Source organism: Brienomyrus brachyistius, chromosome 12 (assembly GCF_023856365.1).
Source record: "Brienomyrus brachyistius isolate T26 chromosome 12, BBRACH_0.4, whole genome shotgun sequence".
Taxonomy (NCBI): Eukaryota; Metazoa; Chordata; class Actinopteri; order Osteoglossiformes; family Mormyridae; genus Brienomyrus; species Brienomyrus brachyistius.
The window spans coordinates 15443721-15470717 of NC_064544.1; the positions used below are offsets into that span (position 1 = coordinate 15443721).

General features: G+C 42.5%; 1 protein-coding gene across 3 annotated transcripts in view; it reads right to left on the reverse strand.

Moving 5' to 3' along the window:
* Positions 1-1521: 1521 nt before the first annotated feature.
* arhgef11 (Rho guanine nucleotide exchange factor (GEF) 11) overlaps positions 1522-26997 on the reverse strand; it is a 32378-nt gene continuing 6902 nt past the window's right edge. The window contains exons 2-41 of one of the 3 annotated variants that reach the window (XM_048970859.1): positions 20323-20411; positions 20141-20245; positions 19875-19924; positions 19738-19795; positions 19394-19590; positions 19239-19310; positions 18987-19094; positions 18845-18893; positions 18585-18622; positions 18277-18366; positions 18055-18114; positions 17860-17964; positions 17622-17720; positions 17444-17486; positions 16993-17089; positions 16793-16915; positions 16525-16548; positions 16303-16423; positions 15457-15550; positions 15222-15248; positions 14927-15056; positions 14632-14838; positions 14468-14515; positions 14238-14386; positions 13943-14083; positions 13676-13752; positions 13464-13589; positions 13110-13227; positions 12735-12913; positions 11765-11840; positions 11471-11653; positions 11289-11370; positions 10480-10560; positions 9157-9206; positions 8845-9015; positions 8524-8739; positions 4415-4510; positions 3840-4144; positions 3588-3720; positions 1522-3346 (exon numbers count right to left, since the gene is read on the reverse strand). In XM_048970859.1, the coding sequence (XP_048826816.1) occupies positions 3303-3346; positions 3588-3720; positions 3840-4144; positions 4415-4510; positions 8524-8739; positions 8845-9015; positions 9157-9206; positions 10480-10560; positions 11289-11370; positions 11471-11653; positions 11765-11840; positions 12735-12913; positions 13110-13227; positions 13464-13589; positions 13676-13752; positions 13943-14083; positions 14238-14386; positions 14468-14515; positions 14632-14838; positions 14927-15056; positions 15222-15248; positions 15457-15550; positions 16303-16423; positions 16525-16548; positions 16793-16915; positions 16993-17089; positions 17444-17486; positions 17622-17720; positions 17860-17964; positions 18055-18114; positions 18277-18366; positions 18585-18622; positions 18845-18893; positions 18987-19094; positions 19239-19310; positions 19394-19590; positions 19738-19795; positions 19875-19924; positions 20141-20245; positions 20323-20411 (4261 nt within the window). In that variant the 3' untranslated portion in view covers positions 1522-3302. The remainder of the gene's footprint in view (positions 3347-3587; positions 3721-3839; positions 4145-4414; positions 4511-8523; positions 8740-8844; positions 9016-9156; positions 9207-10479; positions 10561-11288; positions 11371-11470; positions 11654-11764; positions 11841-12734; positions 12914-13109; positions 13228-13463; positions 13590-13675; positions 13753-13942; positions 14084-14237; positions 14387-14467; positions 14516-14631; positions 14839-14926; positions 15057-15221; positions 15249-15456; positions 15551-16302; positions 16424-16524; positions 16549-16792; positions 16916-16992; positions 17090-17443; positions 17487-17621; positions 17721-17859; positions 17965-18054; positions 18115-18276; positions 18367-18584; positions 18623-18844; positions 18894-18986; positions 19095-19238; positions 19311-19393; positions 19591-19737; positions 19796-19874; positions 19925-20140; positions 20246-20322; positions 20412-26997) is intronic. The other 2 variants (XM_048970860.1, XM_048970861.1) reach the window with 2 other exon arrangements.

The window sequence follows — 26997 nt, forward strand, 5'->3', positions numbered from 1 at the left end:
TGACAGTAGGGGATCAAATACTTATTTCCCTATATAAATGACAAATTGGTTTGTGACTGTTACATAATGATTTTTTTTTGCTTGTTTTGTTAATAATCTATCTTTTGCTGTTTAAATAAACACACCAGTGAAATTACAGACTTCTCAGTTCTTTATTAATGGGTCAACTTAAGAATTCAGCAAGGGGTCAAATACTTATTTCCCTCACTGTATAACATCTTTGGTCTTGAACTCCCCCTGTTGACCATGTGCCTTCATGCTTCAGAGCTGAATGTACAGCAGACTGACAGTAGAGCAGTGCCTCCATTTAAAAATGGTGACACTCATTCTTGAAGTTCAGGTATTTCCTGTAGGAACATAACATTTTACCCTAGTCCTGATCCAGAGACTTAGACCAGCACTCCGTGTATACACACAGAAACAAATTACTTTTGGATATTTTAGCTTATTGATTGTAGTCACAGATTTTTATAAAATTTAGTTTCTCTTTGGGCCAACCAGAAAAACACGCCCATAAAGTCAAAATAACAGATTTTTATCACATTGTGAGATATGCACTATCCACAAGCGATCGCTCTAAGGCTACACAGGAAGCATTGCTTCGCCCTAAATTCCATTTTATTTTTTGGTTTTGTGCTTTACTGGAAATCTATGGAAGACTCATGAACACTTTATCTAAGGTCTATTTGCAGTTTTTAGTGATTTGTTAATATTTAAGCAAAGCATAGAATAATGCCACACTAATGTTTGGTTGTCCTTACATTTGCACAAAGCAATATCTGACAAGAGGGGGAAAAAGCATAGGGAAAAAACTGTTAATGCCAATAAAACTCATTTGATAATGAGAGTGAGGCAGAGAGAAAGCAAGCCAGACAGGATCCAAATGTCAGAACAATTGGTCCAACTTCCTCTAGTTGTTTGGTCCCCCTGAACCAATCATTTTTCTACCCTCAGAAAATTTCTGTGTAGGTGAGTGTTGACCCAGGGGTTGAAGAGCATAAGGGAAGCAGGTGAAATGTTCACTTACCTGAGATGATGCTTGGAGGAGCTACTACGAGTAACTCCTCACACACTCCAGCTACTCCCTTCTGTACACATGCAGTGGACTCTGTGAGCATCCCCAGCCTTCATGAACTTCTGCTGCATCCTCCTTTTTGAATTTCTCCAAGGCAGGAGTTTCAGTGCTCAGCAGGACCAGTGATAGCCCACCCCACTCTATTACGTGTGAGACACTGAGCACCTCCCAGTATGATAGTTTCAAAATGCTGATTTTCATTGAAAATGATCTAAATACAGCATATTATGGATAAGTGAATTACAATCAACCTTAGTAATAGCACCCCCATTCTAATGCATGTGACAGACACTGAGCACCTCCCAATAAGTTTTCAAATTAAAATGTATTTGATACATAAGGTCAGACATGAACAGGTTCAGTTCACATACAGAAACATATCTTAATGGTGCTCAGCCAAGTCTGCTTAGCACAGAAGTAAAGCACATTATGAAAGACACAAAAGCCATTTTTGAACATTTAATGACACAAAACACAAATCTGAAAAAGCCCATCTTCCTTCAGGGCAACTAATATTTTAAAACCAGAAATATAATTTACAGTTCTTTTTTCCATATCTACAAAAATAAAAATAAACAAGTTTTACAGAATAATATATAAAGTATGGGGTTTCTATGGTACAGAAGTCAAGTAGCTTTAAACCAACCATGAATGTTATGTGCATAAATACAGCAGGTCTACACCGAGGTTCCAGGTACACAGGAAGCACTTGGCAACCAATTATCCAAACAAGTGACGTTAATTGCTTCTATAAGGATGAGGCAGTGGAGTACTATAGGTCAAAAGGCAGGAAGAGTAGTTTAGCATCATTGTTTGAATGTAATACACACTTCTGTGGATCTGACAGCAGGGGGAGATATTTATCTCACTGCCGCATAGTGTCATGCAGGCCCTAGAGCAGGCAGTGTCAAATGTTTCGCGCTAAGGCCCAAATTTCATCATCGACACAAAGGTCCAGGCACGTGCACAGGGAGGAACACTGTTTCACTTCAAAACTGTGTGTGAATTATTGATCTGGGTAACGTCATCCATCAGAGGACGACAGGTGGCTTTCCCCTTTTTTCTCCTTTACCTCATTAAATAAAAGCCCCTCCCCACCCGCGATGTTCCAAGTGCCCTTTGTCGATTATGCAAAGTCTTCCGAGTGGGACCTATTTGTGATCGTGTAAATTTACCAAGGAGGCAAAAAGTACTGGTCAGCCACACCCCGTTTGAGCACCTCTGCCAAGGTCCCCATGGGTAAGTTTTGTCTACCGGGGTGGGGGAAATCAATTTTACAGTCTGGATTATATTGTATTTCAGTCCAGATGTGGACCAGAGTCCGCCTGCCCTAGAGCTTGATCACACACCTACATGTAGTCAGTACCTGCTCATATTACAGCCTTAATTACAATGAGCCATGTTAATAGTGCATTACCAAAATAAGGTTACAGACTAGAATCAATGCAACATCAACATCTGTACTTCTGGTTATTTCTGAAAAACTCTCGAGTTATACATCACTAGTTCAGGGTATGGCAAGTGACCGTCTCCACAAAGTACAAAAGGTCACTGTGGAAAACTCCCAAAGGACCAGTGGAGTACATCACTGGAGTAGGTGTGGGACTGGGAGAGACCAACTGTGTTATGTTAAAATAACAGAAACTTTGCTGCAGAATCTGACAAAGGGGTAGATTTCACAACTACCTGATGTATTTCCTTCATTAATAAACTGAAATCTTCCTTTATCATTTTGCATCAAACTCAGAAAGACCATATTTGATGCACATAATCACGTATGTGTTGAACCTCGAATTTAAACATTCTGAGGGAGGTCAGCTTTACATTTAGAGTTCAAAATCATTAACTATTTCCAGTTCAAGCTCCAGGTGGGTTACAGTGGCTCAAAAAGCATGTGCATTCAAATTGGAGTCTGGAAAACTTACAGTTTCAGGCTAATACACACATGACGATGTACCAAATGGAACTAAAGTGCCATGCTCTTCTAATGCATCCTCCTTCAATTCATACTAGCTCCTTCTCCCAGACTCCCTGTGTTCTTCTTTAATTCCTAATCCAAAGTTCAAACATAAAAAATAACCCTGGACATGCGATCTTCTTGCTTGATGATATCCTGTTGGAAAAGGATTTCAGGCAATCCAGTATATAATGATATGCAACTGTACTGTTCTTAAATTGAGAATTAGCATAGAAATGCTTAAAAAAAAAAAGGTCTTTCTGGTCTGTCTCAAAATCCAGTAGACTGGACTGTTGTCTGGGACAGCTCCACCCCTGAAAGAGGTAGACAGAGCAAGGTTGATATGATTGTAGTAGTACACCTAACACATTAATGAGATGTGCATAGTGATGCTCAAAAGGTAGTATTGGCGATTATTACACATCTGCACATTTCGCAATTATATCGCAATGCATTATGGTAGCAGCCCCACCAAAAGTGGAAAATAGATATTTGGAGAGATCAACAGCTGTGCAGTTCCTCTAAGAAAGCCTGTTTTGCTATAAACCGACTCACCATCTACTGATACTCTATCAAGTGAAATGTCCAAGGCAGCAGTGGGCGGGGTTTGTGAAAGGTCAACAGAAACCTTATTGGCAGGTTGGTTTGTCAATGTTCTGAGAATCTGACTATGAGTAGCCTCAATTTCCTGCAGACGTTGGAAGAGAAAGCACAAGATTACACTTGTTTCATGCATCACCCATTAACTATACATAATGTTTTTTATGAGTCATATCTGAAATGGCTGAGAAAGTCAGGCAGGTTTACCCGTAGCTGCAGCAATTTGGTCATCAACTCGTCGATTGTGTGAAAAACCTCATTCATGTTCTTTCTCACATGACTCCGAACACCTGCTTGTGATTGGTGTAAAGCGGCCTCTTGACTCTGATCCTCGGAATGGCCGTGGTCAGTTGGACACGGACTCAATGCGTCCTGCAACTTTTTCTGTTGCACAGATGACGAAGTCATTTGTTCTGCTTCAAGCTGTGCCATTTCAGTGTTGTACGTGTTAATGAGCTCATCAGTCTGAGTTTCACCCGTGTCTTGGGGCAAGACCAGGTAGAAGGTGTTTCCTGAAGCACACAGATAAACAGACCTTAGACCATGGACACTTCATCCTTCTAGTTCTTCTCTGAGGCCAAACTGTCCCATCTGGACAGCTAGCTTTGTTATCACCTTTTGCTCGTCACACATTACGGAGTGAAACAGTTATTTCAAAAAGACATACTATACTTGCAGTGGGATACTCTGAATAGAATGACTAACATTTTAATTTGGAGGAAAAAAACTCCATACTGTAGCACTTCATCAGGACTTTTCCACTACTAACACAAATTTGTTACCCTCTTCACAGGCTCCGCTTGGTTCAGCTGATTGGCTGGAGAGAATGCTGACATCAATGATGTCATCAGGGAAAGAAGCAGAGCCCACCCCCTCAGCTGTGCGCGGAAGACACAGAGAAAGGAAGTGTGATTGTGACAGAAAAGGTGAGGTATGTGTCAGCATGCTGATGTGCTGGGTAGTGCGGTGATGAAAGAAAAAGCTCAAGAAGCAAGAATAAAGCACGTGCATATCATGGACCAATTACGGCATAATCCAGGACATACAGCATAAGCAAAAATAAACAGCAGCTGATGAGGGTAGGAACACACAGAGTAAGCTTGATTGTTAGTGAGCAAATCCAAGCAGAGCAGCTTTTCTGCGAGAACAGACTAAAGCAGAGAGATCCTGACCAAGGACAGCCTCTGTGACCACAGGCTCTCCACAAACAGGAGAGGATCTGTGGTCACTGACAGACAGAAGACATGCACATTCTTCTACAGTGAGGGGAAAAAAAGATGCAAGGCACATGACTTTTTTTTTTTTTTTTTTCGGTAAAAATAAGGAAGTCCCTCCCATGTTTCAATAGTATCTGAGACAAAAACTGGCTGTTCTTCTAGGCAGAAGCGCAACTAGAAAGAAATTGCCAAGTGTGTGGGGGAGGGGGCATGGTAGAATACTGGCCTGATGGGTAATGTTTCTCATTACTATTTTGTGCGTTCTGTGGCCATGTCAAGCTTACCTTTTCTCTGCCAGGGCACACCTGTAATTAGGTATTTATCCCAGGGGACACCATTTATTAACACATAGGGTCAGTCCCAGTACAACGTGTGGTATTACACCGTGAATCTGTTCTAACATGATTGACACATTAAACACAAGTCCAATACAATGCAGAATTGCGTTTGTAGAGCGAGAAATGCACTTCATGAGATACAAGATATGGTTGTAGTGAGAAACTACATGCATGCAAAAATAGCTATCCAAGTGAACCATAATGAACGAATCATTGTCTTGACCCAATTCTTTTCTATGAATCAGACTGGTTTTCAAATCGAAAAACTTCTTGTACATCAACTCATTGCACAGGTGAAAGTCTTAGTTCCTACAAATCTAGAAATATTTGAATTAAAAGATGTGTGTTTATGATAACTTGTCACTTACATTTGATTCTTGTAGTCCGTCTATACCCATATTGCCTTCAGTGCCCCTCCACATACAGTACTGTAATACGTTGTGTTCGTGCTATGTGCATGCCCGGCCACTTGGTGGCTGCGACGCACTACTCCAGACAAGCTATATAAAAATGACAAGCTATATAAAAGATATATAATATCTTAATGCATGATGATAATTTCTTTTTAAAAATGCATATTATTACATTTCAATATTTTTTATTTGATTCATTTTGTTTGGCGCTAGTTATTAAATCCCCATGACCCTATTTTTTCCCATTGGATACATGTATTTTAGTATGTGATTTTACTGAGTGCGTTTCAAAAACGCATTAGTGCTGTAGCTGACTGCACTACGAAATGGCTCTAACCAATAACACGTATCACACTGCTCTTAACCCGTGGGTTCAGGATCAAGTACGTTTTCTGAAATTTTCCTGATCTCGTCTTTGTAGTAGTGGCCAATTTACAAATTGTCAAACATATATACATAAATGGGTGTCAGATGTAGGTTGGTCTTTTGCTGGCAAGGTTTTTTCTTCATGTAAGCCACTAACAGAATAATTTAAATAAAATAAGCCTTTATATTAATAGTTATTTTCTCACACACTAATACACACAGACTTTATTAGCGGTAACGATTCTTTTACTCGATGCATCAAGCAGAAATCCTGTAGATTCCACTACATTGACCTTAATATTACATTCAAAAACTCAGAATCATTAATCAAAATTCGATCCAAATTGTTTAAATAAAAAAAAGATCTTTCTCGAATGAATGGCGCCGCAATTACCATTCTTAAAACAGAATTAAAATAAAAAACAGCGGTGTTTCCATGTTTCTTGTTTATATGGAAGTGTTTCCACTACTTAGTCTGCTCCCCAATTTGAGAAATACCACAAAAATAGGACCTTCCTGAAATAAAACACTTAAATGACCCAAACAACGTTCACAACACACACAAACATGGTCTGGTTTAAATCCTGATAGTCATGAGATGCTAACCAAAAACATAATGATTTCTAAAAGTTTTAGCTACAAGGACAAACAAACAAACTAGAGAGAGAAAAAACTTGCGCTAATAGAAATGGTAATGAGGGTTTCCTCTAGCATTGCAATTATTTTGTAAACCTCTACTGTGGTTAAAAGAATTTTGAAAGGTCTAGTCCTTGGGAACAATTAATGTACATCTCGTCAATTCAGCGGCAGCAATGTTTGCTCAAATTCACCCACACCAGCTCCAGTTTATCCGGTTTTGAAAACTGCAAATAAAAGTATAAGAAGCATCTTAACTATGTTTAATTGTAGGATTTCTGCCTTTGTATGCACCACCAAGCTTTCGTGCAGCTCAGCTTTAAAACATGGTTGGCCTTCTGGTATGTCGTCGAATTTGCCTTTTTACTGGCTATTTGTTTCTTCCTGTTTCAAAGACTGCAGGTTGTCTGGTGGTCAAGAAGTTCATCAGTGTGAGTTTCACCCATGTAAAAAAGGAGAGTCGGTAGTCCATGTGATAGGAGGTGGTTGGCTAGACATATTACCCAGTATGAAGGGTCATTTTGTTCAGTAGGCCAAGAGCAACATACTGAACACTGTGAACACTGTGTCGTCACAGACATAAACGGGTATTTTTTACTGTCTTTGGCCATTTTAGCTTTGTTTTTAGAGCCGTACCGCAGACGGGTAAGCCAGGAGGGAGGAAGACCTATCAGGTCAATTCTCCAGACCATGTCAATCAGTTTATATTTTAGCGGGAAAAAAAAGCAATAACCTGACTCACTACTTCATTTTCTATTTCTGTTCAAAATCCCACTGCAGATTGTACTCGTAAGTGTTTAGAACTACAATAGTTCACATTCCACGTTGTCATTAAATGGCTAGATGAAACAAACTGTAAAAATCCAACCTGATGTCTGGGTAGTTTACATCTGTTCTAGAAAAATGCTGTCTCTCCACAACAGACAAGGTAAGATGTTCAATTAGAATTTTGACTGTTTCCTTTTAAGGTAAAAAAAAGTTGAAATCATCGTTGTTAAAACAATCCAGCGTATGAAGTTCATAACATTGCCCAAGAAATATTAAGAAAATCCATGTTTATTTTCAGCACATCACGCAATGTGTCTTATCTTATTATATTCATTATTATTATATTTAATAAAAATCAATGAATCGAAATTCTGCTTGATTAAATCGAATCGTATTGAACTGACAATGATTCGTTTAACCTTGTTATCGTGTTCGGGTTGGCACCGACCTGTCTAAGTTTAAAATGGATACACTGGTAAACAGATTTTGTCCCATAGCCACTGATTTATGTACTTAAGACAGAAATTTTCCCGGATCAGTGATGCGAAAATCAAGGAAGGGATCTTTGTAGGACTAGAGCTGGCCTTTCACATTGTTTACAGTTAGTGTCACTGCAGCACATATGCCAGTGTTGTGTGTGTGCACTCTGCATGCTACTTTTTGTATGTCACATGATCATAATTCCTGTCTCTGACTGATCCAATGCATTTAGAATATTTTACAAAAAAAAAACCTGCACTTAGAGGCTTTTGCCAGAAAGCTATGAACCGAATTAAGTCCCAAGCAGGTTTTGCAGACACTGAAAGCTTCCTGAAAGCTACTGTAACTGATTTTTCACAGAAATCGTGTTTAGCAGGTTATTCAGTTTGAATGACATGTATTTGTGACGCCAATAAAGGTTACTAAATTGAGAGAAATAGAGGGAGATAAAGAGAAACGAAACATCAATGTGGAGATGGCCCATAATATATTACTGTATAGAAAAAATCATGATGGTATGGAATATTATACAACATAGAATATAATCATTATGATATTATATGATAACACAGAGACCAAATCATTATAAGACAAGAAGGAAAAGCAAAATCACAATCAAAAACATTCTGCCATGTTTCATCTTTCACCCTGGAGGAGCAAAAAGCACACTCACCCTTCCGTACCACCTGAACGCTGTGGTCCTCTGCCTCCAGCGGTGGGGTTCCCAATTCCTCAGTCTCCCACTTAAAGCTAGATGTAGGTTCTGACTCCACCCCATCGATTTGAGGGCTTCTCTCATTGGTAGCCTCATTTGTAGGCGTGGCACCAGAGTCCTGACTCCAGGCGTCTTCTTCCAGGCCCTTGAATACGAGTCGCCTGAGCTTTTCCACTGAGAGAAGAATGAAAAGAAAAAGTTTTGGTCAAACACTGTTAGCTAGGCTAGAAATATCAGAAATAACATATGGATGACGGTGACATTTTCTCTGGATCTTACAATCTCGCAGTGCAGCCTCTGCCACTCCAAGCCCTTTTTGCTGGCAACCATGCCCTTCACTTGCAAGGAAGGTTTCAGACTGATTGGTCTGGGGGGGAAGCTCAAGCACCCCACCCACATCGTTAGGCATGTCCCTGTCCATCCCTACAGATTCCTCTGTCAGTGAATCCTCTGGGAGGAAACATGACAGTCAAGATACAATTCCATAGACTCTGAATATATTCAGAACAATGACTAATATACCAATTAAAATGTCATATTTCATTATTAATATTATTTCATTATTAACATTATTTCCGAGTATTCCATTACCTGTCTGGTACACATGGCTGCCAGAGGAATCCATACGAAGACTGGAAGAGCTGAAAGATTTATTAATAATAATAATAATAATAATAATAATAATCAATACTTTTATTGATCCCCGTAGGGAAATTGCCTTAACGCCTCCCACAACTTGCTCTTTTTTCATAGAGGAAGTTGTCTGCGAAGGCCTGCCACCCGTAGCGGTGCCCAGGGAGCTAGGGGTTAAGGGCCTTGCTCAAGGACCCACAGTCTGAGGCGGGGTTTTAACCTGCGACCTTCTGATTACATGCACACAGGCTTAGCCCACAGAGCCGCACGCTGCCCCCAAAAAGAGTTGTGCGTGAACGAGCGTGTTTTTAATAATGAATAATTATTAATATTATAATTATATAATATAATTATAATAAATTATTAATAAATATTAAGTTAATAATGAACAAATCAATATGGAAAATCACTGCAAATCGTCAGACTATCTGCACAATGAAAATTCGCTTTATGACAGAGTGGTGTACGCAACGCGATTTAGAGACAGGCAACAGGCAAACTTTCATGAACGGTTTTAAAGTTACTAGTCTTGGGTGGCATTATGGTAATGCAGTATACTGTGTTATTTTAAACAATGTCTACCCCATTCCTGCCCAGAGAATTTGATCGTCAAGAGTTCGACATCCCAGAACAGCTTTTCTTTCGAAAATACCATCAAAATACCATATACCACAGTATAAAGCACAACCATTGCAAAACTTAATACGGTAGAGACAGCAGCTCTTTGTTTCTATGCCACTCTGTCACTTCAAGCAGAGATTCTGCATACTGTGTAAAGGTTTCATTACAACTTGAAAAATACCTTTTGATGTTAAAGCTTTGATTTGCACTTTTCTTAAAAGGCCTGTGTTTTGGCCCAACTAATCCCTTAGTCAATTCCTTGATCACAGAATGAATCTATCCATCCAATCATGCATCCATCCATCCATTTTCTGAAACTGCTTCTCCTATTCAGGGTTGTGGGCGGTCTGTGTGGCCATTCACAATTTGATAACTCCAATTAGCCTCAGCATGCTTTTGGACCGTGGAGGGAAACTGCAGAATGCAGAGGAAACCTCACGATGACACGGGGAGAACATGCCAACTCCACACATGGAACCCGAGTCCCAGAGATGTGAGGTGATAGTGCTAACCACTGCACCACCGTGCCGTCCCCACAGGACTAATCGGTCATCAAAACAATCATTTTTTGCAGGCCTACTGAGATTGGTAATGGGATTACTATAATTTATAACATTAACACTAAACGTCTACAGAGAATAAATAAACCAAAAGACTCACGAGAGGGGTGGTGAACCATTATTTACAGGGTTTGTAGAGCCAGTGGTTGATGTGATTGCTTTCTCAAGCAAGTTCTTCCAGCTGCAAATGAGTTGAGAGAAACCATTCTTCTAAATCAGTAATTCTCACTGGAATGAGAACATCTAAGCAAATCCTTTCCCCACAACTCAGGGCAAGTGTAACTGCATTCAAGTTTGCAAACAGAAAGAGTGCTGCAGGACATTTGTCCTCTAACTACTTATGAAGTACAGGCAGTCCCTGGGTTAAGAACGTCTGACTTATGGACAAATGCAATAAAACTTATTGAATGAAGAATTTGAGTTATACAACAGCTCGAGATAATGACTGAATGCACTATTCTGACACTCATGAAAACATTGTGTGGCTTGAGTGGTTTGTCGGCTTGAGGTGCACTACTATACTTTTATTGTTATGCAATGTATTATTATTGTTGTTCCGACATACCTACAAATTTGACTTAAAGGGAACTTAAGACTTGGGGAATGGATCTCGTTCGTAACCTGGGGACTGTCAGTACAAGGTCAAGGGGGGCCTGGAGTCTATCCAAGGCTAAATACGGCAGAGTACAGCGACTTTGGACAGGATGCCACACACACGCACACGGAAACAGACAATTTACAGAAACTAATTCACATAACTGAATGTGTTTGGAAACCCAGGCAATGAACATGCAAACACCAAACACAACCCTGCAGTTGTAAGGTAACAGTTGGCCATTGAACCATCATGCACTCATATACATGACAAACACCCTGAAACAGAGGAGCAAATAATTAAGAGGTACTGACAGGTTCTTCTCCAACAAGGTTCCTGCCACCAGCTCGTAGATTTGTCTCTCTGAGGTACTAATGACGTACAGGGCCTTGTTGTCTAAAGGAATGGAGGTTGAGCTGTCAGTTATCTACCATCCAGCTACAAAATTGCAACTGGTGATAAGTCATCAATAATAGGGTCATTACAACAAACTCACCAGTGGCTACTGAGCGCACAAGCAAAGAATCCAGCCGCACCACAGGGCAAAAGGACGTTTTCAGTTCATTGCTGCCCCCAACAACACCTCCTAGTGAGCGGGAGGGACATCGCAGCACCAGACGATCATCTGGTCCTCTCTGGAGCAGAACCAGCAGGTCTGACAACAGCAGCGCCTGCACCTCTGGGAGAAAATCCACAATGGAATTAATACAAACCCAAAACCCAGATCAGAAACACAAAAACTGCACTGAAACGTCAATATCAGTACAGATACCTGAAGCTGAGGTCTCACCTATTGCTTTCTCTCTACTGACCCTCCAGATGAGTGCTCCCTCATGAATCATTCTCTTTGTGCTCAGGTCCAGATTCTAAAAACCAGAATGAAAAGGTACATTAACCCTCTGGGGTCGACGGGATCGTCGGCGATGCCACGTAACTTTCTCGTGTATTTCAGTTCATAACTTGCCGAAATCTTATTGTAGAAACATGAAAAAATGCTAAGTCTGTAATCTGTCTTCTTTTCAAAACATCAGATGTCGGAAGTATTAAAGTTTTTAAAATTAGGTTAAAATCGGCAAAAAAGTAAACCATGTCACCTTACTTTGTTTTATCTGCATGGGGGGCATGTCACCTGAAGATCACTATTCATATTATAAATAGCCGCATTACTGCGTATTCAAATCCCATTCGCATGGTAATTAGATGAACGACGCAGCGGTGAAACGCGATCCAGATACATCCCCATCAGCGCCATAAAGGTGTGTGGCCAGGTGTGAATGGTTCATTTATACACATGAAAGTTGCTACATATTCAATGAAAGGAGCTCAGAAATAGTGACATGAGTTTGGTTTTTCTTATGTATTTATCCAACTGAATGTTGCAACTACACCATTTAGTCATCTTCCTGTAGCCAAGACTTTGGTGATCAGATATCTGAGATCAAAACAAACTTCCACTATTGCTTACTATGTACTTTTATAATGTTTCTGCAAGTGTTCCAAACTGCATTTTGCAATGTCTATACTTTGATGTCAAATTACAAACTTCACATAAATTGAACATATTTACGAAGTACATTAAAATAAAGATGAGTGTAATGCCAAAACAAATATATAAGAAATAATTTGCCATAAATTAAGTTTATGATATTGAGTGAAATGTGTGACCGTGCCCCAGACCAGCCACCCCCTAGACCCCAGACGGTTAATGTGATCATCAGACCACCTGCGCACGGGCCTCAAACAAGGAAGAACAGCGATACCTTGAACTGTGATGCTACAGGATTGGCTTGCCTCTCGAGGGGTGTCACGTCAAGCCGGCGCTGGTACTGGCTGAGCCGCTGCCTGTGCTCCGTTTCTCTGACCACCTCGTTCACGGCCTGCAGGATCCCACGGCAGCACACTTGCGCTCGCTGGAGCAATGGGAAGTCTGGGGAAACGGCTGGCGAGCGGAAGGAGGAGCATGAGGCTTCACTGATCACATTCAGGGTACCGTTCATTACCTCATCCCATCCATCACTTCATTTCCACAGGTAGCCATGCTCTGACAGAGCTCCACACATGAAAGAACCTGGATATGCCACATGTGCATGAAGATAATTTCAGTGGCACCGACTGAGTGTCTGAATGAAACTCACACTCCGTGTGCTTGAGGATGTTGTCCAGCAGCAACGGGTACTTGGTGAGTCTTTGCATCTCGGACACGAGCAGATCCTTCAGTTGCAGCCTGCGACAGTGAGGGTTTGCCTCACATTCCTAGAGAGGGAAAAAAAAAACAACAATTGAACCGACTGAGAAACAGATTATATGGTGGTGATGATTATACTTTATTGATCCCCATGAGGAAATTCTCTTTTCGCCTACCCCATCTTGCTCTCTGAAGGCGAGAGCAAGCTTGGCAGCAAAGGTCAGCCGCCTGTAGCGGCACCCAAACACAGCAGGCAGAAATACAGAGAATAGATTCTCTTGCCAGGTTAATAAGACAGCTCTACCTGTACGATATGGGCAAACCGTGGGTCTTTGCGCTGTTTGTTCTTGATGAGCTCCAGTGCCTGAGACTGCTGACTGCAGAGCTGCGACACCTGCTCTTGGAACTCCGCTCTGGCCGCCCCCTCAAACTGACAGGGGAAGACCGGGGAATGAGCTGAAGAGATAGGCAGAAATGCAGGAGTGAGGCGAGGAGCGGGAGCAGACGGGAGCTCACCCTGGCCAGCATGATGTCTCCGATCCCCGGAACGATGGGCGACTCCCGTAGCTTCTTCATGGATTCGCACAAGCTGGCTGCAACGCAACATCAGCATAAGGTCAGCCTGGTTGCGGAGAAACGTTTAACACTAGAGAGAAGCCAAATGACTCCCACTGAAAAGCATGGAGAGAAGCTTACAATCGTACATGCAAACAAACAAACCGAAACCAGCCTTGACAAGCCACATTGAAAATGCTGCAGCCAATTAGCATTAGAGTTACTGACCGTGCAGCTCGTATACTCGGGGCAAATTGGGGAAAATACAGGCCAGCTCCTCTGAGCTCAGTACAGTTCTCATCCTCTGGAAGAACACTTGGTCCAGAACTCTGAGTGTGCGCAGGTGTGATGACTCTGTAGTGAAGAGCTCTGCAGGGACAGAGACACCAAGTGAAGCCTCTATTCAGCTCAGGCAATGTTTAAAGAGACTGGACGTAGGTGTTGGGTGACAGAGCAAGAGGTCAGGTAGCAATGTGCTTCACTTTGATCGTTTAAGGACTTGATCAGCCAGTTGTCTAGTTACCATAGATGACCGCCTGCCGGTCCACTTCGCGGGGTCCGAGCTCAGCCAGGGTCTCTGGGTCCACTGTCTCCTGCCAGTTGCTAGAATCAGTGACGTCCTCATCTAGGCTGGGGGCATCAGGGAGCAGCACCACAGGGGACTCCATACTCCTATATGGGACGGGACAGAGTAGCCACATACCACCAGAAGCCTTCCCTATATTGGTAAAGGAAATGAAATGGTAGGCTCACCTCCGTCTGGAACGAGGGGTGTACGGTGGGGTGGCATTTTCCAGCGATCTGGAGGAGGGGAAAAAAAAAAATCAATGTGGAATTTCAGAGGAAGGTGACAGTTTCTTCACACGTCACAATGTAAGTGGGAACAGCGCACATGGCTGGCGGACTACAGGTCAGACCTTGCGGAGCTGCTGGAGGCCGAGGAGGAGTTGCTGTGCTGTACGAGGAGCAGCCTGGCCGCTTCACACTCCTCTCCACAGTCGTCCATATCCACGTCGCTACGAGAGCGCGGCACAGACTCCCCGGTGGCCCCGGCCCCCCGACGACGGCCCTCGCCCTGAGCTTTCAGTGACTCGCTGCGAGCCAAACGCACTGACACCGTCGGGCTGCGCGGAGGAGGATGGAAATAAATCTTATACATAAACGTCACAAACACACACTGTGTGTCTTTCTCTCATACACACACATCCCTACCTGTCTCTATCCAGTATTTCATCTCCAAGGCTGCTGGAGGAGAGCCTCTGGGGATCAGCTTCGCCCACCGCCACGTCCGGCTGGCTGCTCTCAAACTGCTGGATGATGTGCCGCACGTTGCCAGACTTCACTACGTGGTGGGGGAGGGGAGGAGGGCAACACACACAGTTACTTTTCCAGAAGTCAAAAAATACAACCTCAGCCATTCTAAACATCATCCAAGGAAATACAAACTAGTAGTAAAGACAAAATAAGAAAAACGAGACTAAAAATGGATAAATGAGAAAAAAAATACCTTCAAAGGAAGACAAGATGTTGAATGCTGGGAAAAGAAAGCGAAAAAGGGCAAAACTGCCAAATCAAAGTTAAAAGCAACAAGTTGGGAAAATAAAATGGGGAAAATAAAGTGATAGCAACTAGGCACAACACATTGAAACACGTCTGTGCTCATACCGGATCTGGTACTGCTGTACTGACCAGGGATGGACTCTATGTGTGCATGTGTGCGTGAGCGTGAGGTGCATGCATACTGGACTGGGATGTGCTCCTTGATTTGCCGATATACTTCAAGATCGGGTTCCTCTTCTTGTCCTCCCCATCCTTCTCTTTCTTTGTACCACTGAGCTTTAAGAAAGAGACCAATACAAAAGAATTGCTGTCTGGAACATTCAGAGAGGGATTAACAAACCAACCATACTCCTTATGTAGCATTAAATATTGTATTAATGTGTATTTATATGCACCACTCTGTACTTTGTTGCTGGTTAATTTTCTGAACAGCATAAATGACGGCACTCTTAAGGCCAATTTCTACCTCGCTTGTACTCGTGCGCTTTCAGTTTTATCCGTATTTATTAATAATGGCACTGTGCCAATTCACCACCAATAACTATGAACAAGACAGCTGGGCTACTGAACACAACTGGGCAAGTGTAGTGGGATCGCAAAACTATCGGGAGGGAACCCAATATTTTCCCACCCTGACCTCTAAGGGGCTCTATATATTCCACGTATGGCTTGATTATTATTGATTTCTACCCAAAAATCATATTTTAATCAAAAGAATCGAATAATACTTTCAATGACAAAAGTGATCGGGCAGAGGTAAATAGTAAATATTAAATACATTTGAAACAGACTTGAAGCTTGCCGTTATAAACCTTATCTCATTCTGTTTTTGAATAAGCTTTATTCAGACCTAGGAGACGACATCTGCCCCCTGCTGGTCTGGAGGAATATCACTGCAGTATGCATGCGGCAACTGTAACCATCCACATCCACTGTATTAACACAAGCTGCCTCGCACACGCGGAAAGTATGAACTAGGTTTTATGCTAGTAAAATAAACCTTGACAGAGGGGAGAAAAACTATGTACCTTTTTGGTCTTAGGGAAAAAGACCAACCACTTGTCTTTCTCGGCCGGCAGTCCGGGGTAAGGCCGCGTCTTGATGCCGGCGTAGCGCAGATAGAGCAACACGGCAGACACCAGGGAAGAGCTGGGAGAGAGAGAGAGAGAGAGAGAGAGTTTACGCCTCACTTCACTGCACGTCCTTCTGAACGCAGAGAAAAACCAAACTTCCCCAAAAGGCTTCCTTACCTCCGGTCTTCCTCGAATTTTAACCTTGAAGAAATGGGGCCCAAAAATGAAAAAGAAGTCAACGTTACTCCCAGACAAACACACGCATACACAGAACCCCTAGCATTCTCCTGCTGTCATGTGATACAGGCTGCACCCTCTTCATTGCTCCGGCAGTAGCGTGACCTTTGAGACAAGGTACTCTGGAGTTTTGTTAAATACTTGTTTCACTGTAATTCCGGGCCTGTCGTTAAGTCGTACACACAGACACGCACACGCTGATACTCACAGTATCTCCAAGAGTGCGGACACTTGTCTGTCCACCACCTGCTTGTCCTTGACGGGGTCTCCATCCAGCTGCTGCAGATCTCCCTCTCCAAACAGAGAACTCAGTCCCATTGTCTGCTGGTTCCTGTTGGTAGAGGCACTTAATATACAGACACGTACAAGCACAAAAGCACACAGCGGCCACATTACTGAAGGCTGTACCTATAGCGTTGTATTTGGTCCTGGATAACAGGCAGCACCTGTTGCTGTACTTCTGACAGAGGGCCTCTTATATCCTCCTGTGCCTGGAGGCGACTCTCTGCACGACAGCATACAACGGGCTCAAAATGAAGAATAGTGAAGATACAAATGCTATGTGCAACAAAAGCAGCATCCAACTCGCACCCATAGACAGGCGGACATACAGTGTTAGAAAAACAATAAGAAAGCATCATCATACACGCAAACAGAGGATAACAACAAAAGGCCCTGGATGATTGTTACAATAAACAGTTACAGTAATTATTCAGTAGTTGAGAAATAGCAATAAAGCATTTGGCACAAAGAAAAGCTACAATTAATACAAGGACACTGACAACACCTTGAGAAATAAAACGCTGTCAGGAGACTATCCATTAATTAAGGCAGTATCTTGTCACAAGAGATATCTTACCAATGTCAGACAAGACCTCCTCCGGAACAGGAATTTTCAGGGGCTATTTTGCAAAAAAAAAAAAAAGTTACAATGTTCAGTTTAAAAATCACAATGTGTGTTCAAGTACTAATTTGTGAGCATTTTTGCATGTGTGAGTGAATGACTTGTGTCTGTGTATACTGTCAGAGGTGCGTACAGCATCTGGGTCCAGGAAGTACGAGCAAATCCGTGGGGCAAGGGTACGGGCATCTTTGGCACTGGCACCCAAGTAGGCTTCCACCCACAGGTAGAAGAGCTGCAGAGGACAAGGTATATGGATGCCATGAGCTGGAATATCACAGGTGAAGCTAAACATATTCCCAGTGCAATCACGGATATCGTGAAAGTTTATTTCAAACCCAGTACATCGTTATTTCCTGGGGGGGGGCACTCACCAGTGGGTTAGGGTCTAACAGTTGACTGAAGACATATCGCATGAAGACAATCATGTGGGCTGGCCGGGTCTTCAGCACCTCGATGTCCTGGAAGGGCCCGTTGGTCTGGGACAGTGGCAGCACGTCAGCACTGACACGCCCACGGTCCACACCCACACGAAATATCCGTACTGCACAAGACGAAACAGGACTCACCTCATTAAGGAAACCGGCATCGTCATAATCCTCTGGACCAATGATCTGGGTGTGAACACCCTGAGGAAAGGAGCACATGGCCAGATTTGTTAAGAGTTACACAGTTAGTATCAGACAGCGAGCTTTGTGTATGTGTGTGTGTGTGTGTGTGTGTGTGTGTGTGTGTGTGTGTGTGTGTGTGTGTACGCAGGCACGCAAGCAAGCAACAAAGAAAGTCTTTACCGTTTCAATGGAAGACATGTCATCACTGCACCTCCAAGAGGGAGGCGTTCTGAAGGAGAATAAGGGTGAGTAGTTGGGGCTTTCACAGGCCTGAAGGAAAGATTGAATTGGGGTTATGCTGTTAGTCAGTAATCATGCTGACTAACACACACACACACACACACACACATACAACTTCGACAGTGAATGAATACGTAAAAAAGATGCAAATAAATGCCTTGTGCTTGAGAGACTTTTTCTTCTCAAAATGTGTCCCCACCAAGACATGAATGCACATATACACATACCCTGCCTGAACCGATCCTCACCTCAAAATCTCCCTCGTTTGAATCCACGGAGAGGCTCCCTGCAAACCAACAAAAACATACATACGCATCTATTCATCAATTCTGAACACCTAAAACGGATATATACATGCTTGGTCATAAAATGTCCCCACCTCAAACACACAAGTAACCATGTACTTGTCAGTACACACACACACACACACACACACACACACACACACACACACACACACACACACACACACACACGTGCATAATGATAATCAACAACATACACTCACCGTCTCCGGCCCTAAAATATTTGGCCAATGATTCAGATCGTGTTCCATCCTAAAATAGGGAATCCAAAAAAAACACTCAAGACCCCATGGCAGTCTCATATAGTCTCCTCCACTTCTGCCTTGCTGACTTGATAATTCTCACCAGTTCCTGCTGAACTTTCACCCTGACTTGGTGAGCACGCCTCTCTGCACTTCTTATTCGCTCCTGCAGTGATGGGGAGGGGTTTCGTGACAGTTCTTCCGTTAGGTTCTGTGAAAAACAGATATGGGTCAGTCTGGCTGTTTGGTCCAGAGGAGCACCGCTACCTTCCTCCGTATGAATGCTCAACCTGTGTTGGACGGACATTCGTGTCACTGCCAATAGCAGTTAGAGGGCACAGGAAGCTGAACTTACCTGAATCTCAGCCTCTTCCTGTTCCAGCATTTTCCTGAGGATTTGAGAAGCATGCTTTTGCACCTGTGGGTCCTGGAAAGGAAAGGTGAGGGATTACAAATAGGCAGATGTTTATCCGTGTATCTCAGCTGTGAAGTGTGTACAATCTGAATTACCTGGAAAGGTTTAGGTCCAGTGATTCTCTGGAAAATATTGCTGGTGGAAGCTGGAGGGAGAGGGGGAGGAGTTGGCAGTGTATCTCCTCCCACTGCTATTCTGTGATTGGATGAAAGGTCTGTTTGGAGATGCTGTAAAGGGACAGCTGGAGCTGAAGGGGGCGGCCCTTGTAACGTCATGGCGACATACGTTCCAGCTGTAATGATACAGGCAGAGAGAAAACAGTGCTATGAACTAATATGCAATTATGTTTTTTGGTCAGTAGACATTCTACTTCACATTCTTTCTCCTACGGAAAAAAAAAAAATCAGGCTCGCTCTCCTGCCTGGCAGATGCTACTCACACTTGATGAGCTTCACCACTTCCTGGTGTGTCATGGCTGACACTAGCGAGCCGTTGACCTAGCAGACGGAATTACACCAAGTTAACTCAAATGAAACAGGACCGGACATTTTTTATAGGAGGTGGAGCTTGGCTAACCTTAATGATTCGGTCACCCTCCTGGACTCCTGCTTTTACAGCTGCACCCCCTGCCGAGGAGGAGGAAAAAGACAGACCGAGTCAGTCTATAAGGAAATACAATTTATCCTTACAGCAGTCCTACAGCACTGTACAAACAAAGCACACTGCCACAGGCAGCTCAGGTCAGCTCATGGGGTCTAAAGGGACCCAGTGTCATTGGCAATGAGGTAAGAGCACAGATACACATGGCACATGGAACGGCGAAGCAGGGGTACGTCTCTGACCTGGCCGTACGTTCTGCACCAGCTTGATCCTCTCTCCGCACACAGTGAAGCCGAAACCCAGCTCGTCTCTTTGTACAACTACGCATCGCTGGACCAGACCCTGACCTGGGGAGACGAGGGAAAGCCCTTAAAGAGCAGTCCCCAACAAAGACACGGGGACAACTGCTGGTGGCACGTCGTACCTGTGCTTTCCGCGTTCAAATCTGAAGATTCATTCTGTTGGTTCCCAGAAGCCCTGCGCTCCGAGTCCCCCATGATTAAGCTGGTAAACCTGAAAAGATGAGGGGAGGCAGATGCAGTTATATGTAGTGTTTTAGCTACTGGGACTGACATGCGAGAGATGGATGCCCAGGACAGAGGCCACTGGGAAGGCTAAAGGACCAACAATTGTTTTTTTTTTAACTAGTCATACTAGTTATGGTTTCTCGTTTGTTAAGGAATGAGAGGGAGAGATGGCAATCACTAAGAACAAATTAGACAAAACTGAAGAAAACACACCAGGCAGCAAAAGGACTATGGTGAGGCATTGAGAGGGAAATAAAAGAAATAAAGAAATACAAATAAAGCCCCAGTGCTGAAAATGGAGGAAAGGCACAGAATTACAGATTTACAGGACCCATCTGGCACATATGCAAGGTGCAAAGGGCTACAATCAGCAGTGCGTGAACTGGATTCATGGTTGGGCGCTTTTCACTCAACAGCTTTATTGAAGTTGGTAGCTTAATTCTATTGTGATTTTATTATTGTTGTTGTTATATCAGGGGTGGCACAGTGTTGCAGTGGTTAGCACCCTTCTGGGACCTGGGTTCGAGTGTCCGCCAAGATTCCATGTGTGTGGAATTTACATGTTCTCCCCATGTCGTATTGGGGTTTCCTCTGGGTACTCCGGTTTCCACCCCCCAACTATCCAAAAACATACTGAGACTAATTGGAGTTACCCAATTGCCCGCAGAGTGAATGGTGTGTCAGTGTGGCCTGTGATGAGTTGGCGCCCCATGTTGGGTTGAGGTAGATGTAATTAATTGGGGATTTTATGTTGGTCAAAGTTTCCACTTTTTAACAACTGTGTAATGTTATTTTTTATAAATCAATTTAGGTGAAACAAAAAAAATAATGTTTTCAGGGTTACAAACTCTCACGCATTAGGCGTGACACGCTTTCAGACTTTGATGCAAGGAATCTTACGACAAATCTATATTATTCCATTATGAACCTAAAAACTACACCAAAAGTGTTAGGGCAGTTTGCAAACCCTACAGACTATATACAAGGTATTACGGTAAAGTCTTACATACATATAAATCTCACTTCAGCAGGCTGACCAAAGTTGGCAACCCAGCGCTTTATTTGAAATGAAAAGTAAAATGCACTGTTTTTGACTGAAGTAGCTTGACATTCCATTTGCATTGTTAGTCCACCAAATATAAAACGAACATGAGAAAAGATTCTGTGTCACTTTGTATATCTTTTTGAAATAAGAGGGACTACCCATATCCAACTGTAACAGCAATTAAATAGTAAAAGACCAGATAGCTTTATGTTAAAGCGAGGTTTTTATTTTATTACCGGTGTGGGATTAATATTTCACAAGATTAATCTTTCAAAATCGATACTTAAAATCAATGAGCATAAAAGCATATGACGACTATTACAGGTTTTACGGCTTTTCAGGCGACATTAACTCTGCCGCTATGAGGATCACCGTCTCATTTTCTTGATGGGTTAGCAGAATGCCAATTTGAAGGCCCATTAACAAAAACAAAAGGTGTGATACGTGGAAGTACATCGCAGCAGATGGTTAAAAGGAGGTTGTGGTGGTTCTATTAATAATAGGATCTTTACACAAACAAACTGACCATGAAATACGTAGGTAATTCACTTATAGCTCAGCAGCATTAAAGACTCATTAAAATGCATAAATAATGGCAGTGAAAGGCCAATTCATTAGGGACGGGCCAATCCACATTTTTTCAGTTCCGATCCGATTCCGATACACAGCTGCCAATACAGATTCCAATACATGAGCTCTTTTTACTTTAATATTTAAATAAAACCATATATAATATATACATATTAACATTTTAAACTAGTAAATACAAATGAAAAAAATGTATGCTAAAAATTTGGCATACGGAAACCTCGTTTATAAATTAAGTATTTTTTATGTATTTGCAGTTGAGTGTTAATATCTTCCAAGAGAGTATATGCATGTGCTGAATGCTTAAAATGCCCCACAATTTGTCTCCCACTGGCAACAGCGTGACTTACACTTCATTACGATTGCAGTCCGTTGTGTATCTCAAGATGTAACGAGTGCACAAAATAGCCCAAGCTAGTGAACCGCAAATCATCCATTGTTTTTTTTTTTTTTTAATAGTTACAGCATTTGGCAGATGCCCTTAGCCAGAGCGACTTACATAAGTGCTTATAAGTCTCAATGATTACATTCTGATACGGGTTCCACAGAATCCAGCTAAGAATACGATCACTTTAAAAAACTCAGTTGGCAAGTAATACTTTTTTTTTTTTTTTTTTAAATAAGAGTATAAACCCGGGAAATGTTAATCCTTGTACTTCCGAAAGATGTTCCCGAAAAATGTTAATCCTTGTACTTTTTAGTCGTTGTCTGAAGACACCCAATGACTCAGCTGTTCGAACATCTAGGGGAAGTTCATTCCACCACTTGGGTGCCAAAATAGAGAAGAATCTAGGTGCATGTCTTCCTTGCACTTTGAGAGGTTGTGGGACCAGTCAAGTGGTGTTGAAGGATCAGAGAGAGCATGGAGCAAGACAGAATTTTAAGTAGGAGGGTGCTGGTCCATTTTTGGCTTTGTTGAAAAGTATCAGTGTTTTGAATCTGATGCAGGCAGCTACAGGAAGCCGGTGGAGGGAGTGTAGCAATGGTGTGGTGTGGTGTGGGAGAACTTGGGAAGCTTGAAAACGAGTCAGGAAGCTGCATGTTGGATCAGTTGCAAAGGATGTGCTTTGTTTAATGGGATTTTAGACTAAATGCTACTTCCATCTCTCAAAATATTTTACAAAGACTGCAACTCCTTGTACTACTAGTTGTTAAAAGCATAAAACACTTCCAGACCGTCACCCTCATCTGATATTCGTATGCTCCCCTTACTATGAAGGGTATGTGGATGACATCACAGCAGGCAGAAGTCACTGCGCTCACACTCATTTGCGCGGCAGGCACACATGTCTAATATAGGGAAGAGTTCTAGTGCGACTTTTGTACAAATTGATTTAACAAAAAATAGGAGCTATCTTTATACCCAATGCCGAAAACCAAAACAAGTATAGTACGTGGATTGGTCACATATGGCCGATACCCGATCCATCTAATAGGTCTACACAATTTATGAATAACCACAACCGTGAATATCAAATGTACAAATGATACAAACAGGACACAACTATTTTTGTGATTAAGCATAGAAACCAGACCCAAATTATGTACCACATAGGAAAAATCTCAAATACTACTGAGATTTTTTGTGACAAATACTCATACGAAGCCAAACAGGGACAAACAGAACTTATTTATGAAGGGTGTCATGTAAATTGCTGGCATTATTGCAAGTTGTGCTGAAAAATCACTTGCCTTTGCTCAATATTGTCTCTATGGAATCCAAAATATTTCTATACAGCTATAGGCTAATATATTTTAGTGACCATTTCACTTTTCTCCTCACTGCCTATGAGTGAGTCTGACAGCAAGGACAAAAACGATTATGATTGGCTCAGAGAGCGCATGCAAAAGGAGCAGCTGTACCTTTCACACTAATTTTTTTTTAACTTATACTAGAAAGGAAACATTCATTAAAATAGGGCTGTCTATAGGATGGTATATGGCACACCTGGGCTTTAAATGACAGGTTAAACATTTGTCCGGAAAACCGGCTTTTCGGTAGCATATAGACGTTACACCATCAATTTGGTAACCAGATTATTAGTGCACATAAAATATTAATGAGATGCGTTTTGAGACACCCAAAAGCCAGTAATCTGAACTTCGCACTCCCCTTCTCCTGCCACCAAATCCAACTCACTACCAGGTGGTGATCGGTTGGCAGCTCAGCTCCTGTCTTCACCTGAGTATCCAAAACATGTGGGGGCAGATCCGATGATACAATTACAAAACTGATCATCAAACTGTGCCCTAGGGTACTCTGGTGCAAGATGCACTTATGAACACCCCTGTGTTCGAACAGGATTCAAGTTCTGGTTACCGCAGAAGTCCAATAACAGGTCACCGCTCAGATTCCGATCAGGTAGGCCATCCCTCCCACTCACACCCTTCCAGATTTCACTGTCATTACTCATGTGAGCGTTAAAGTCCCCCAGCAGAACAATGAAGTCCCCAGAAGGGACGCCTTCCAGCAAAGGAAGATTGGATACTCTGAACTGGTGTACGACGCTATTTCACAGACAACAGTCAGAGCCCTTCCTCCGACTCGAAGTTGAAGGGCAGCGACCCTCTTGCTCACTGGAGTGAAGTCTAACGTACTGGCCGTGGACCAGGGGGCTATAAGTAGACCCATCCCTGCCTGGTGCCTCTCCCCATGGACAACTCCAAAGTGGAATACAGACCAACCCTCTCCATGAGTTTGGTTCCAGAGTCCGAGCCATGCATTAAGGCGAGTCCAATTATATCTAGTCGGCATCTCCTCACCTCCCGAACCAGCCCAGGCTCCTTTCCCATGAGAGAGGTTACATATAAAGAGCCAGTTTTGGTAGCTGACGATGAATCCATCGGAGCCCGTGCCTTCAACCACCACCCGATCTACACTGCACTCCACCCCCACAGCTGCAGGTGGTGAGCCCACATTACACAATTTTATCTTTTAATTTTTCACAACTTACGCATATATGAGTGGAAAATTAAAATGCAAATGATGATATTTCATGTTATTTTTAATTTTTGCAGAATCTAGGGGTGGCGTGGTGGTGGAGTCGTTAGCACCCCCTCCTGGATACAGTCCCGGGTCCTTTCTGTGTGGAGTTTGCACGCTCTCCCCGTGTTCACGTGGGTTTTTGCCGGGGGCTCCGGTTTCCTCCCACGGTCCAAAAGAGAGCAGGATAGGTTGATTGGCAAGTCTAAATTGGTCCTCTGTGTGTGTGTGTGTGTGTGTGTGTGTGTGTGTGTGTGTGTGTGTGTGTGTGTGTGTGTGTGTGTGTGTGTGTGTGTGTGTGTGTGTGTGTGTGTGTGTGTGTGTGTGTGTGTATATGTATGTATGTGCGTGTGCCCTGCGGTGTGTTGGCGACTGGCCAGGTTTGGTTCCCGCCTGTGCCCATTGTTTCCAGGATAGGCTCCGCGACCCCAGTTGGGATTCAGCAGTTTCAGAAAATGGATGGATGGATTTCTGCAGAATCTTTGCATACTGTAAACAACCATACCAACTTGGATGTGTTCTGAGAAATGCATAGTTAGTAGAAAGCAGAAAGAGTACACTAAAATAAAAAGTACAGTACAGTAAATACACAAAATAAAATAGTGTAGTTTTTGTATTATTATTATCATCATCATCATCATCATCATCAAGTATTATAATCTCATGGGACTATTATCGTATACGAGGCCGGCTGTTGACCGTAACGACATTATGCAGCATTGTGTGTGCAGGCTCACTGCAACTCCCTACTTAGATTGCTAATTAGAGGACCGATTGGCTGAAAAGTCCTCACACTTGGATTTCAACAGCTGACCTAAAGGTTATCCTAAAAACCTGCATAGACACTGGCTCTTATTGGATAAGATTAGCCACCCTGGTATATCTATTACCATAAATGTAACATCAGTTGTTGTTTATACAATACCCTGCTGAGTTTTTAATGTTACCCCGGAAATTCAACTATAATGACATTTCAGAAAACTACCCAACTGTTCAAAACAAAACCTTTGTGAAAACATGATGGATTGAAACTGAAAGACAGAAGTGGATTTTGACCAACATATTCCCATCTTACTGGAAAGCTTTTAGCGTGAATAAAACACACTCTGCATGCTTACTAAAATTTGCTGAGGGCCACCAGCTTGGAAAGTATGGACGTCACTATCGATTATATTAATAATTGAGTAATCTTTCAATTAATATGACGATTTGAGTTTATATAATAAATTGCAATTGGCGCAAGGCAGGAACTAACCACACATTGCAGGGTGCACGCTCAGTCACACATATGTCAATAAGTTCAATGTTTCTGGACAGTATAAGGAAATCAGAGGATCCACTGAAAACCCACGCACACACAGGGTGAATACACAAGTCCACACATGCAAAGCAGCAGTGTGCAGCGATAGCCCTACGCACTGCGCCACTAGGCTGGGACGATGTCTGATCTTAACAGTCAACAAGACACGTTATGCTTATCCAATGGTCACATCACAAGGACCGCAACAATCTGCTGGGTTCAAATCATCAATAAGCTGCAGTAAAATATTTTTATTCAGTCTTAGGAAACCAAACAAGCCTTGCCATTTTAAGAATGGTTCCTTTTCAACATTGTCTAGTGCAGGTTTAAAAAATAAACCCAAAGTTTATCAGCGCTGCTTTTGCATGCGGTCTCGAAGACAACCATAACCATTCTTTTCCTTGCTGTTGAACTCATTCATAGACTGTGTGGTGCGTTTGCGAGAAATTAAACAAGCAAACAGAGTGAAGAACAAGAACTGGTAGCAAAAAGACATTTGTATTTCGCTGCTTGGAAATATTTTATGCTACAATCAGATGATAGAGAAAAAGCTAGTGATTTGTCGTCAGCACTGCCTTAATTATGACTTGCCACTTCACAGCAACACCACCAACTTATCTGTCAGACTCTGTTGGTAGATATTAAGTTCTATGTGG